This window comes from Hypomesus nipponensis, chromosome 24 (genome assembly GCF_054491055.1).
Source record: "Hypomesus nipponensis isolate SF chromosome 24, ASM5449105v1, whole genome shotgun sequence".
Classification (NCBI taxonomy): Eukaryota; Metazoa; Chordata; class Actinopteri; order Osmeriformes; family Osmeridae; genus Hypomesus; species Hypomesus nipponensis.
This window is the reverse complement of record NC_140384.1, coordinates 7907060-7920606: the sequence shown is the minus strand read 5'-3', so window position 1 is coordinate 7920606 and position 13547 is coordinate 7907060. Positions and strand designations below refer to the sequence as shown.

General features: G+C 48.8%; 2 protein-coding genes across 5 annotated transcripts; both read left to right on the top strand.

The window, feature by feature from the left end:
• The first annotated feature begins 13 nt into the window (after positions 1-13).
• On the top strand, positions 14-4491 carry LOC146233006 (acyl-CoA dehydrogenase family member 11). Of its 4 annotated transcripts, none has more exons than XM_084690733.1 (14): positions 14-103; positions 790-1002; positions 1130-1353; positions 1442-1541; positions 1639-1756; positions 1909-2051; positions 2216-2368; positions 2596-2690; positions 2817-3057; positions 3154-3246; positions 3429-3536; positions 3665-3836; positions 3958-4024; positions 4128-4491. In XM_084690733.1, the coding sequence occupies exons 1-14, from the start codon at positions 29-31 to the stop codon at positions 4240-4242; spliced, it is 1917 nt and encodes a 638-aa protein (XP_084546859.1). In that variant the 5' UTR covers positions 14-28; the 3' UTR covers positions 4243-4491. The 4 variants fall into 4 exon arrangements, with proteins under 4 accessions (XP_084546859.1, XP_084546861.1, XP_084546860.1 ...); XM_084690735.1 differs by having other exon boundaries at positions 80-103; positions 744-1002; XM_084690736.1 differs by lacking the exon at positions 14-103 and adding an exon at positions 124-249 and having other exon boundaries at positions 744-1002.
• Positions 4492-4615: 124 nt separating this feature from the next.
• On the top strand, positions 4616-13468 carry slc8b1 (solute carrier family 8 member B1). Its single transcript, XM_084690737.1, has 15 exons — positions 4616-4986; positions 5425-5577; positions 6286-6338; positions 6898-6955; positions 7242-7347; positions 7459-7626; positions 8166-8279; positions 8467-8535; positions 8629-8759; positions 8980-9121; positions 9208-9329; positions 9462-9615; positions 12452-12532; positions 12700-12767; positions 12848-13468. Exons 1-15 carry the CDS (start codon positions 4945-4947, stop codon positions 13043-13045), a joined length of 1659 nt encoding a protein of 552 aa, XP_084546863.1. The 5' UTR covers positions 4616-4944; the 3' UTR covers positions 13046-13468.
• The last annotated feature ends 79 nt before the right edge of the window (positions 13469-13547 follow it).

Sequence of the window (13547 nt, the reverse complement as noted above, 5' to 3'; positions counted from 1 at the left end):
TTCCACTGAAATGTGTTTTTGTCACGTGATGTTGCATTCCGTGATCCAGTCTGGGACTTTTATTTTGAAAGAAGTTAAAGTACTTTTGGAAGAGGTTGAAGAGGTAAGGTTGTCAACAAAACTAAGTTTTTCCATAGGAATAATGCTTGAGCGTCAGCTTGAGATGCCATATTTCGAGAAATGTAAAGACTGAAGTGAATGCGTTAACTTAAGACGACTGAAAACGTATCTTGGCATGACTCATTGAGTGTAAGTTTACTTAATGCGGTTCTTTAACAAAAGAAAATACGGAAAATAACAATGCTAGTTTATATCCTAGTTTTATGTTATGCAGTAAGATCTATATTGTCATTCTGGAAGAACAGAAGACAATTGCATTGCTTGCCTCAGATGACCCTTGACACAGTTTCGCGAAGTTGAGGCGATTTTGAAAAACGTTGGAACTAGCACGTACCTCTCATTCAATCAATGCATTATTAAAGCAAAAGTCAAGTCAATTTTATTTATCCCACTAGGAGACATTTGTTTGTAGAAAGGTATTAAAACACATTCAATCATACATAAACAGCATACCTGACACCACACAGGGACAATACAGTACAGTACAAGGATCAGTACAAGGATCACTACATAAACAGCACTAGGACTAAAATGTAAACGTTTAATATCACAAAGCGTAATAAAAAAAAAGGGCCAATCATCTGCACATGCAAGTCAATGCAACCGAAGTCATTATATTTCAGCCAATTCCTAATGATGTCAATGAGGCGGCTGTTCCTCAATTGTCAGGTAACGGGCAACCGTTACCGGGTCGTCCGCGGGGTCACCACCCGGCCTGACAGTGTGGTTCAGCATGCGGACAACGAGTGGGAGGCAGAGGGTCATCCGGTGTTCTCCCGTGCCGGAATAGGGGCGTTCTTCCAAGACAGACCAGTGCTGAAGAACCCCTTCCTAGAAGATGCACTGCTTAAAAGCTACCTTAGGAGACATGTTTTTCATGAGGTGAGTTTGCCTACAAGGACTGTTCAGAGGTTCAGAGCTGTCTTAGGTTCACCAGGATAACAGTGATGGCTGTGTCTTCACATGTTCAAAACATTGCCATCACCAATATCTGTCTGTGTTTTCAAAGACTGTGTTGTCAGACCTGTGTCAGTTTGGAGAGAAGTTGTCTACGGAGGTGGATGGGTGGGGTCGGGAGTGTGAAGTCACACCTCCAAGGCTTGTGCACTTCGACCCCTGGGGTCGCCGCGTCGACCACATAGTGACCTCTCCCGCCTGGGGACGCATGAAGGACCTTTCCGCAAAAGAGGGGATGGTTGCTATTGGATACGAGAGGACCTACGGCGAGTGGAGGTTGGGCCGCCCAACTGTCATCTTTCACTGTGCTTCCACATTCCCTCAAACTTTAAAACGTGTACAAATGTGTGTGTTTGTGTTTCAGTCGTGTGTACCAGATGAGTAAGCTGTACATGTACTCCCCCTCCTCTGGCCTCTTCACCTGTCCTCTTGCCATGACTGACGGAGCTGCCAAAGTCATGCAGGTGCAGCATAGGAAACAGGCCCTCGGCGGTCCACTTTGTGTTTGTCATCCAAATCCTTCTATATGTGTGTGACCCTGTGTTCTCATGTCCCACGTAGTCTCAGGGAGTGCCCAGGACGGTGAAGGAGGCTTTCGGCCGCTTGACCAGCCGTGACCCTGACAGGTTCTGGACGTCCGGCCAGTGGATGACTGAACGAAGGGGAGGTTCTGACGTGGGTCAGTCCCCCCCCGTGTCAGTATGGGCCGTAGCCGTCGGCAACGGCCAGCAGTGGATTCTGATTGGATGAAGATTATTTTTTTTTAAACACCTTGTCGTTTGTCGGCGGTTGCGATGTGTTTTCTGAATGTCTCTGTCTCTGCACGTGCAGGAAGTGGGACTGAGACGGTGGCAGTGCGGCAGGGAGACGGCTCGTACAAGCTACACGGCTTCAAGTGGTTCACGTCTGCGACCGACGCCGACATGACCCTCACCCTGGCCAGGGTCCAGGACGGAGGGGGATCCACAACACAGGTACTGCACCTCTCACTCGGGTCGTCGTCCGAAATCCTTGTATCTCCTCTACTTCACTCCACCTCGCCACACGGGACACAGAAGCTTCTGTCACTCCTCACTGCCAGCTCTCGACACACCTCCAGCCTGTGTGTGTGTGTGTGTGTCTCGTCCCGTCCCTGCAGGGCAGCAGAGGATTGTCTCTCTTCTATGCGGAGGTGAGCCGGGATCAGGACGGCCTGCTGAGGGGCATCGAGGTCCAGAGGCTGAAGGACAAACTGGGCACCAGACAGATGCCCACAGCCGAGCTGCTGCTGGACGGCCTGCCCGCACACAAGGTCCGCTCAACGCCCGCCGCCCCCCCAACCCCCCAATACTAGGCTTCATTTGAGCTTATATGGATGGGTGGTAGATCATTGGTAGAGCATTCGACTGCCAACTCCCAACTCTGTACATGGCTTTGTATAGCGCCTGCTGTTCGAATACGTTGCATGTCGTCACGTTCACGCTACAGTGGGATTCATCTGTGGACTGAGCAGCATTTAAACACAGTTGGAATGTTCAGTTGTCAGAAGACGGTAGGGGCGTGGCCTCCATCGCCAGCATGCTGACGGTGACCCGGATCCACAACAGTGTGGCGGCAGTGGGAGCCATGAGGAGGTAACTTCCTGTTTCCTGCTTCTTTCTTCCTGCTGAACAAACTTCATAAGATGATTCAAAACCGACACATGTTTTACGTGCTTAGTTATGTTTTGTGAATAGTGTGAGTGTGTGTGTGTGTTACAGGGTGGTCCAGCTGTCTCGTGACTACGCCACCCGCCGCACTGCCTTTGGGAAGCTCCTGAAGGAGCACCCTCTCCACATGCAGACGCTGGCCAGGCTGGAGGTGGAGACTCGCGGGGCCTTCCTGCTCGTCATGGACGTGTGCCGCCTGATTGGCCGAGAGGAAACTGGACACGCCTCCCAGCTGGAGGCCCACCTCTTGCGCTTGCTCACACCCGTGGCCAAACTCTACACTGGGAAACAGGTGGTTCACACCTCATGGGCCGTACACACACACACGCCAGGTAGACAGAGGTGTGTATTGGTTGTTCTGATTGTGTTACTGTGTGTTGGGCCTCAGGCGGTTGCTGTGGTGTCAGAGGGTCTGGAGAGTTTCGGGGGGCAGGGCTACATTGAAGATACCGGGTTACCAGGACTGCTCAGGGACGCACAGGTGGGTCACCTGACTCAGGGTCATGTGTCAGGGCCTGGATTCATGAAGTCTCATTGGCAAGCAGGACCTGTTGTATTTCCCTCTAACTCTCTCTATTTCTGTTTTCCTCTCATCTCTCTCTATCTTCCCTTCTTCCACTAACTCCTCTATTTCTCTCCCTCCCCTCTTTCTCCCTCCCCTAGGTGTTAAGCATCTGGGAGGGGACGACCAACGTGTTGTCCCTGGACGTGCTGCGCTGTGTGGCTCGCAGCTCCGGGCAGGTTCTTCAGGCCTACTTCACCCACACCAAGGTCAGCGCCCGGGCACGAAGCAGACAGCCAAGCCACACTGTTCCGACGTCAATCTGCCGTGTACCAAGTGGGTGTTCACATGTTCTCCAACCCCACCCCATCCTCTCCTCTGTCCCCCTGGCACCCAGACCCTGCTGGAGGCGGCCTCTGGTGTCCCTGCCCTAGCCCCGGCTGTGACGGCTGTAGACAGCGCCCTCTCTGGACTGGGGGTCTTTGTACAGGCAGCAGCCTGCAGGCCCCCCAGCTACCTGCAGCTGGCGGCAAGAGACTTGGCGTACAGTCTGGCTCGCATCTACATGGGTACATAGCCTGGCGTACAGCACACACACTCGCACACACACACACACACACACACGGATGTGTTTATCATGAGCTTGAACCGTGGAGAGACTGACTTGAATCTAATGTCTGTGTGTTTTAGGTGCCCTGCTTATTGACCATGCCTCCTGGGAGGAAGCCTGTTCTACTGATGTCTATGCAGCGCTCAGGTTAGTACACACACAGACACTGTACATGTAATATCACATATAATATAACATGTCACATGTTGGCGGGGATATGTAACAATAACACAACATCTGGGTGTTTCAGGTGGTGTGAGCAGGACTTGTGTCCAGTGGTCAGCCAGGAGAAAAGAGGTTGTTATGACCCCAGGACCCCGCCCCTTGATGCTGCTTTGGTCTACGGGGAACCAATCAGTGACTGAGTACCTCTTAATGAGCCAATCACATCTTGTTTTGATGCTGCTTGAAAATGGATATTAAAGAGTAATTACACGTCCCTATGTCAGCCTTAGTCCACCCCTTCATGTGATCCACCGGAAATTACTCTCTGGTGAAAAGTTGTGGATGTGTGATTTTTCATGATTACATGCCTTTTGGAGACAGGACTGACCATTATACCATAAATAGTACTTTTCCAATGCCGTGAACTGTGAAATAAAATCTAAATTTAATCTGAGCCGTGTCGTGAATGAGCTGCAGAGATGAAGTGTTGCTGCCGGAATATGTCAACATGCCAAGGGGGACGGGCTTAAACTCAAGCGTTGAAACGTCAGGACAAGGAGGGCGGTGTTTTGTGTGTTTGTGTTTGTCTGTACATTGTGTCCAGTCCATGGGAATATAGATCCAACTTTAATGATTGCTGCCTTAAGAACTATTGATCGCAAGGGCTGAATTTCACTTGTAAACAACATTTCCGATTGTCTGAATGTCCATGCGTTGCCAGTCGTGTTTGGAGGAAACTATCGGAATGGTCATGCTTCCTGAACGAAGTGAATTATGAGATCTTGGAGTTTTGTACCACTGCCTGTAACATGTCACGTCCCGGTTTGTACTGAGCCAAGTACATTTTCTCGGAGACCTCCGTTGTAAAGCGTTCAGTCGTCGGCATTGAAGATCCCTTCGAAATGTCACGTGGGATAATGTTGTTCCATGGCAGTGTTGATGAGGTTAGTAAGATAACAAATTAGATTTTCTTCTTCGTAATTCAATTTAAACAGGTGCATTCGTAAATCTGTTTTTCGCTGATGACAAATATGTTAATTCACCATTTATGCTATTGCGCAAAACAAAATTGGCATGTCAAGGAACTAATTCCAAGCTCTCACCTGACCTGCAACCTATTTTAACTCGGAACTTTCATTCATGCAGAATGCCTACTCAATATATTCTTATCAAACTTGATTTAAGAGCATAATCCTGTCGTTTCAATTCTTAGATAGACAAGAGACTAAATCGTTTGGGCTACCATGGTTTTTGGCAGTCTAGATTTGTCACTGTTATTGTTTAGGGCCCCCAAAACCCTTGGGCCGGCCCTGGACATGTGTAACTGTGTGCAACATGTGTCTAAGTTTGTGTGTGTGTGTGTGTGCGTGTGTGTATTCCAGTGTGACATGGTGATGAACCTGAGCGCTGCAGATCGCTGTGCGTTTGTGAAGAACACCCCAGACTGCAGTCTGGAAGATGGCTTCATCAATTACCTATGGCTTGCCTTCTGCCTGCTGCCCCCCCACCTCACCCCCCTCACAATAACTCTCTGTGTAAGCGCGTCTGCCTTCTCACATTATCTCCCTGGTCCGAGGACTGAACTTTAATAACGATAACGTAGTCTAATAGTAATAGAGTAACTCGTTTCCAGCACTGATGTCATGGTTATATACAGTACGGTGAAAGAGCCTAGGTTCATATACAGTGGGGAGCTAGCAAATGTTGTAAAGCAACATTTGAAAAAGAACGGAAGTCCATCAACTGAAGGTAAGGCCGGTCATCACTTCCCTTCAGCCTAGTGTGGACAGGTTCCTCTTACCCAGTAATGTGACTATCTGTCAATGGTTTGTGAAATAATTTACCAGTTCAACCCAGTGTTACAAAACCTGTGTAGATTCTCTGAAAATACCTTTGTCCAAATCTTTTTTTAGATCTGGAGGTCAAGCGAACATACAAAGAAGGCTATTTCTTCCTCTTCTCTCTCACCCCTCTCTCATTCCTTCCTTCTCTCTCTTTATCTCTGTCCCCGGGCCCTTTTCTGTGTCACAACTCTTTCTCTCACTCACTCACTCTTTCTCTCTCTCTTTCTCTCTCTCACTCTCTCTCTCTCTCTCTCTCTCTCTCTCTCTCTCTCTCTCTTTCTCCCCCCTCTCTCTGCCTTAAAATAAAATTAGTAGTTCATGATAAAAAGAAACCCAAAGGGGAAGTATAGACAACTTGCAGCTGTGTATAAATCTCTCAATATCTTTTTCTCTTCACAGATTGTATGGCTGTTCTTCTTGTTTCTAATTCTGGGACTCTGTGCGTCAAAGTTGTAAGTTCCCCCACAGACCCTCCTGTTCAACTCTACTGTCTGGAGTGTGTAGTTACAGTCAGTCATGGTGTTGTGTTTAATTGCTGGCACGTGACCGCTATTTGGACAGAGGTGCGTGCACACACTAACTGAACAAGGAGTCGTCTTTTGTGTGTTCCGTTGAGTTCTGTGTCGGCACATTCCAATGCACACGCACTCTTGAGTCCATCATCTTATCTTGAAAGGAGAAGAACAGGAGTCACATGGTAGTCTGTCACATGACCCCAGGGCATCAGCGAGTCATGGTTTTAATACAGTGTAGTAAAGAGTGCTAAGAAAGGGAGGAGTGAGGCATTGGGTTCTGTTAACTTCTGAATAGAGAGATAGAAGTTGGTTTCTTTCTCAGTCATGCTTCCACATGCATTTTAGAGCAGTTCAACGACGCAATAAACACACACCCACATATTTGAGGTTGAAACAAAGACATGTCATGAATGTGTCATTCATATAGTTCTCCTCATTGACTGGTCGATGGCATTGTTATGTTTGTGATTTGTTTCTTTGTACCTTTTGTTTGCAGTTTCTGTCCCAACCTCTCCGCAATCTCCTCCACTCTCCGCCTCACTCACAACGTGGCTGTATCCTCCAACACCCGACCACAAACACACTCGCACCTCCTCCCCTTGTTACACGCTCACCCAAACACGCTGAGTAGGGTGTGGTCCTCTCTGTCTCTCTCTCTCTCCCCTGATCAGCTCTTCCACTGATGAGTTCATCAACATTCAAACAGGAACATCCACTTCAAAGTGTATCTAAGAACCTGAGAGTACAGTCATCTGTTCTCTGTTGTGTCTCTCTCCGGAGGGGGTTATAAGATCAGCAAGGTGTGTGTGTGTGTGTTAGCCTTGACTTGTCTGCGTGGAGGGGGTGACCTTCTTGGCATTGGGCAATGGAGCTCCAGATGTTTTCAGTGCTATGGCGGCCTTCTCCCACCCACATACCGCCGGGCTGGCGATAGGAGCTCTGTTTGGTATGCACATGCACTCACCGCACACACAACAAAAGACCAACTGTTTTTTTAATTTTATTTTTTACGTTCGATCCCATGACCTCGTTCTCTCTTCCGTTTCTCCCTCCGTAGGGGCGGGGATCTTCGTAACCACGGTGGTTGCCGGGAGCGTGGCGTTGGTCAAGCCGTTCGCGGTGGCGTCCCGCCCCTTTTTGCGTGATGTCATCTTCTACCTGGGCGCTGTGTTCTGGACCTTCATCATTCTTTACAGAGGAAATATAGCTCTCGAAGAAACACTGGGTAAACACACACTCACTCACTCACTCACTCAGAAGTTCACTGCCTACGTATGTATTTATTGTTGCTTTCTAAATGAGATGTTATTATTGCACTCAGGGCTGGACTGGAACAAAAAAAATGGCCCTGGCATTTTTGCTCAGACCGGCCCTCCAGTTTTTGAAAGTTTCTGGTACTGTAGGCTTAGAAACTGAAACTACAGCACTAAACATGTTGGTTATTTCGAAACACTGGGTAAACAACTCACACACACTCCGGAGTCAGAAGTTCATTATAGTGGCTGGACAGAATGAAACTGCCTGACTATTGAAGATGTCTGTCCTTAACCACTGTACTTTCACAGCAATTGGGTACAATCTAATACGTCTTCACCATGTAGTATGTATTTACTGTTGATTTGTAAATGTCATGTTGTCGTTGCACTGTAGTATTTGAGCTCACCATGCCTGATAGCTGAGCTGTGGTTCCTTACTTTCAGTACAGCAGAAAGCGTACAGTACTGCTGTGAAAATGTGTTCCTCTTTCCGTGCGTGTGTGTTTAGGCTACCTTTCCCTGTACGTGGTGTATGTGGTCACAGTCATCGTGAGCGCCTACATCTACAACCGACAGAAACACTCAGCCACAGCCTCCATCCACACCTCAACGCATGTGTCAGGTGCCATTTGCACACGCTCACACACACACACACATACACACACAGGTGCACATACACACGCACGCACACACGCTCACACACACACAGCTGCACATACACACACACATGCACGCACACACACACACACACAGGTGCACATACACACGCACGCACACACTAGGATACAAATGTCCTTCTCTCTTGACAGAGTTCCAGTCATCAGAGTCAGATGATGAAGTTCCCTCATTAAGCAACCATGGCATCCAACATGACTATGGTAAGAATGCATCACGGTGCAGTAGTATATGTATAGTAAACATTACTAACAGGTGTGTGCTAATCAGAGGAGAAATGTGCGTGTGTGTGTCAGAAGATGAGTACAGACCGCTCCTGCCTTACTCTGAGTCGACGGTTCAGATTCTCCTGAGCTCCATCAACCCTGTGGACCACAGGAAGTGGAGGAGGAAGTCCTGGGGCTGGAGGACACTGAAAGTACTCAAGGTGTGTATTGTGTATGAGTGGTTTTTCTCTCTGCTGGGGCTTCGGGGTTAGTGTGTCATTTGTGTATTGTGTGTGTAATCTTTGTGTGTGTGTGTGGTGTTTGTAGGCCATATAGCGGCATATCTGTGTGAGCTCTGTGAGCTCTCTCTGTGTCCCGCATCATCGCCAGTCACAGTGTGTCGCCGTGACCTAAGCTGCAGTTCCCTCCTGCGTCCACCAGATGCCGCTAGAGGTGGCGCTGCTGCTGATTATCCCTGTGGTGGACCCTGACAAGGAGGACAGAAACTGGAGGCGGCCTCTGAACTGCCTCCATCTGCTGACCGCCCCGCTCGTCTGCGTGCTCACCTTCCAGTCGGGGAAATGTAAGTCAGCAAGCTTGACGGAGTGTGTTTCATCGTGTGTGTGTGTGTGTTATGGTGGTATAAATGTCTGTTTGTCTCATGTGCAGATGGTACTTATATGATCCAAGGGGACTTTCCTGTCTGGCTGTTGACTCTCCTCCTGGGGTTCTTCCTGGGTGCCATCGTGTTCTTCACCACCATCAACGACACCCCCCCATCCTTCCACACAGTAAGACAGGACCTGGCCCACAGTGGGTGTGCCATCCAGCTTCCTGGATTTGTTTACTATTGTTGTTTTTTTAAACTTGTCGGTGAGTGTTGTTCATTCACAGTGTGTGTGTGTGTGTGTGTGTGTGTGTAGGTGTTCTCTCTGCTAGGCTTCGTGGTGAGCGCCATGGTGATCAGCGCGGCAGCCTCTGAGGTGGTCAGTCTGCTGCACATGCTCGGTGTGGTGCTGAGTCTGAGCAACACGGTGTTGGGGCTCACGCTGCTGGCCTGGGGGAACAGCATCGGAGGTGACGCACACACACACACACACCATTCACACATACACACACACCATTCACACATACACACACACCATACACACACACACACACACATCATACACACACACACACACACACATCATACACACACACACACACCATACACACACACACACACACACACACACCATTCACACATACACACACACCATACACACACACATACACACCATACACACACACAGCATTCACACATACACACACACCATACACACACACACACCATACACACACACACACATCATACACACCATACACACACACACCATACACACACATCATACACACCATACACACACACACACCATACAAATACATACCACATGCAAACACACACACACATGCCACATGCAAACACATACACTCTTACTACACACTCACCATACAAACACCTACAAGATACAAGGTGACTTCGTTGTCGACTGAAAGGTGACAGTAAAGATGAGACGTGCCGGTGACATGCAGTCGTCCACACGCCGGTCCGTCTCCTGCGTTCAGCACGACAGACGTCACCGTAGAGGTGCCTGGGATTCAGCCTGGCCTCTGGATCCTCGACCACCCTGCCACCCCCACACTGTCCGTCTCCTGAGTGTTGGGAACACTGTCCGGGGGGGGGGGGGGGGGGGGGGGGGGGGGGGGCGGGACAGCATCAAAGGCGACGCCCACCACACCTACAAGCTTACTTTACTGTCGGGGTTATAAAAATAGGGGTTTTCTAGTTCTACATACATACAGATACAGTCCCCCACCACATGCATTTCCTCAGAGCGGTCCTGGCTCTCATGCTGCTATTCTGGGGGGAAATCCCCAGAGGTGAAAGACACACACTGTAACACACACCTACAAGATGCCAGATGACTTTGTCAGGAGATTTAGGGGTTCAAGCCCCGTAGGTGCTGAAACCTTATTGTTTTTGTGTTGATTTATTATTATTAGAATGCTTGCTTTCAGTAAGACCTTACTTCAGGGTCTTGGGTTTGAATCTCACTTGAGCCATTGACATGCATGTCCTTGCCTCACTTTCCTTGTCTATATTCACTGATCTGTTCCAAATAAAGCAGAAATAAGCTTCCACTGGGGGAGCACCATAGATAAAAGGGGGGTAGGGGGGAATGTAACCCCCTCCCCGGCCTTGTACTGAAGGTTTGATTCCCAGCAACTATCAAATTTTCAAATCTAGAACAGATTCACAGAGCCAAGTACCCAAGAACAGTGTGGATATCCTACCAGTCCCAATGGCTCAGAGAGGAGAGAGGCTGCTTTGTAACCAAGAGGTTGAAGGTTTGATTCCCAGGCATGCTGTTGGCAAATTTCAAACCACAGATTGGAAGATGCACTTGAAAAACGCCCGGGAAAAAAACATCTTCAGTAACAGGACGGCCTGGTGTGGTGGGCTAAGTTGTTGAGAGTTGTTGGCTCTGAGTTGTAACATGATCAGTTTGATCCCCACCCATGTGTGATTTTTAATATAGTTACTCAACGTGCATGTCTTCATTCAAGTGAAGTACCCAAGAATGGTAACAATATCATAATGGTCCCAATGGCTCAGTGAGGAGAGAGGCTGCCTTGGAATAAAGAGGTTGAAGGTTTGATTCGCGGCTCCTGTCAGTTTTTAAAATCGTGAACAGATTCGCAGAGGCAATTACCCGAGAACAGTGTGGTTATCCTACCAGTCCCAATGGCTCATAGGAGAGGGACGCAGCCTCGCAAACATGAGGTTCATGGTTTGAATCTGAGTGGCTGCTGCTGCCACTGTCAAATTTTAAAGCATAGATTGGCATTGAAATGCATGTCAAGAACGCCCGGAGAAAGTACTTCTTTGCGAAGGACTTCCGTGGTGTGGCGGTTAAAGGGCGTGAACAAAGACAAGTCACTGGGTACTTCAGTTCACACATCGCTGGTTCGAATCCTCTCCCAATGGTCGGGTTGAGTTGTCACCCACGGTTGTCTGGAGCCGCCCCGGCTACACGAGGCAGGGGGGGGGGCAATCTCCCCCCCCGGTCGTTCCCAACAATAATCAAAGAGGTTATCCAGTCCTGGAAGCCAACAATAAGGCCTTTTTACAAAATATTCCATGGATTTGATTTTTGTGTGGAGTTGTAGCCGGCCGGCGAGGCAGCCGAAATTTTGCTGAATTTAAGGGGAGGAGGGAGGAGCTACTGGGCTAGGGGGAGGGGCAACAGGGGAAAGGGGGAGGGGCCACAGGAGAAAGGAGGGGCCACAGGGAAGGACGGGTGTGGCCCAGCTTTTGTTGAGCAGTCAGATGAAGCTTCGTTTTAAATCACAAAGTCCCTGCGTGATGTCATCAGGCCACAGAGGGAGGGACACCCTTTTTTGAGACCGCTGAGTGTCTCAGTGTTTTGGCTGTTGGGGAGGAGGAGCTCTAACGTGAGCGGCGTCTCTCTTGTTCAGCTTCACTGAGGCATACTGAACTCCCCGAGCTGTCCTGTACCCAACATACAACGCTTCGATCAGTCAGATGAAGCTTTGCAGTGTCGAAGGATGAGTCGGGTGAAGCTTCGCTCTAGTTCATAGTTACACCTTCCAACACACAAACTCCACCAACTGTAAAATGACTAAGGTCTGACATGCAGGAGTCCAGTAGTAACAGAGTTTTCAATAAAGAAGCTACACCTTAGATACCGAAGATACAGCTTTGTGGTTATACTCTGAAATCCATCTGACCCTTCCACCCTTTGTTTCTTGCTTAGTAGTAGAGTATTTCTCTTACCTCTCTCCCACCCTTCTTTTCTCGTTTTTCTGCCATTGGATTTAAAGATTTGTTTGTGTTTTCTGATTTCAGATTGTTTCTCTGACATCACCATTGCGCGGCAGGGCTACCCCAGGATGGCCATATCTGCCTGCTTTGGAGGAATCATCTTCAGTATCCTCTCTGGTTGTGTGCTTGGGGCTGGGGGGAGGAGTGGTGAGGAGTTCAGAGCAGAGAGACTTGGGTATGTTTGTGGTTGGGGTGAGGAGTTTAGAGCAAGGAGACTTGGGTGTGGTTGGGGGGAGGAGCAAGGAGACTTTCCTTGACCAGATTCCTCTCAGACATGCTGTTTGGCGTGGGGCTTGGCTGTCTGTTACAGCACATTTACACCCACAACAAAGTTCTGCAGGTAAATGTCTCTGCGGATGTGTGTTCAGAGATATACGTCACCAGGAATCAGTGTTCTCATTCCTCTTACCTGTTCTTCAGCTGGAACCGGCAGGTTTGCTGACGTGGGTTCTAGCAGGTTCTCTGGGACTGTCCCTGGTTCTGTCCTTTGTCATCGTGCCCCTGTGCCGGTTCCACCTGGGCCGGTCCTACGGCATCTTCCTCCTCGCCTTCTACGCGGTCTTCATAATCGTGGCACTGCTCACAGAGTTCGGCAAGATCAGTGTCGGTTCGGCCTGAAGCGGAACCCGGAACCCCCCGGGACTGGGCCTCAGAAGGACAACAGATCCGACCAAACGAAAGAAAATATACGGACTATATTCCTGGCTCAGTGCACTGTTTCCGTCAAGCTGTTCCATTTGTAGCATGCTGTCTGACCTGCTGCCTTAAGGGCTTCTCCTCTCAAGGAATTGAAGCCAGACACTGTGATGTTCCTGCTTGCACTGACAGGACCTTCAGTACTGAGACTAGGACAGGAGCCTTCACTGGACCCCTGTGCTGGGGAGAAGGACCAGGAATAAGTCTAATCAATGATTGTAAATCAGAGCTCAGATGGACTTTACTGTTTGTCTTTGGTTAGTGTGGATAATTCAGTTCTATAGTTCTATACATGTGTGGGCATTAACTTGAAACTGGTTTTCTTAAAAGGGTTATTTTACCAAACGTCATGTTTTTTTTTCCTGACATGTTCCTGGAATTATTTTTTACTGTTGAGACCAGATTTGACCTGCTGTATAAAAAA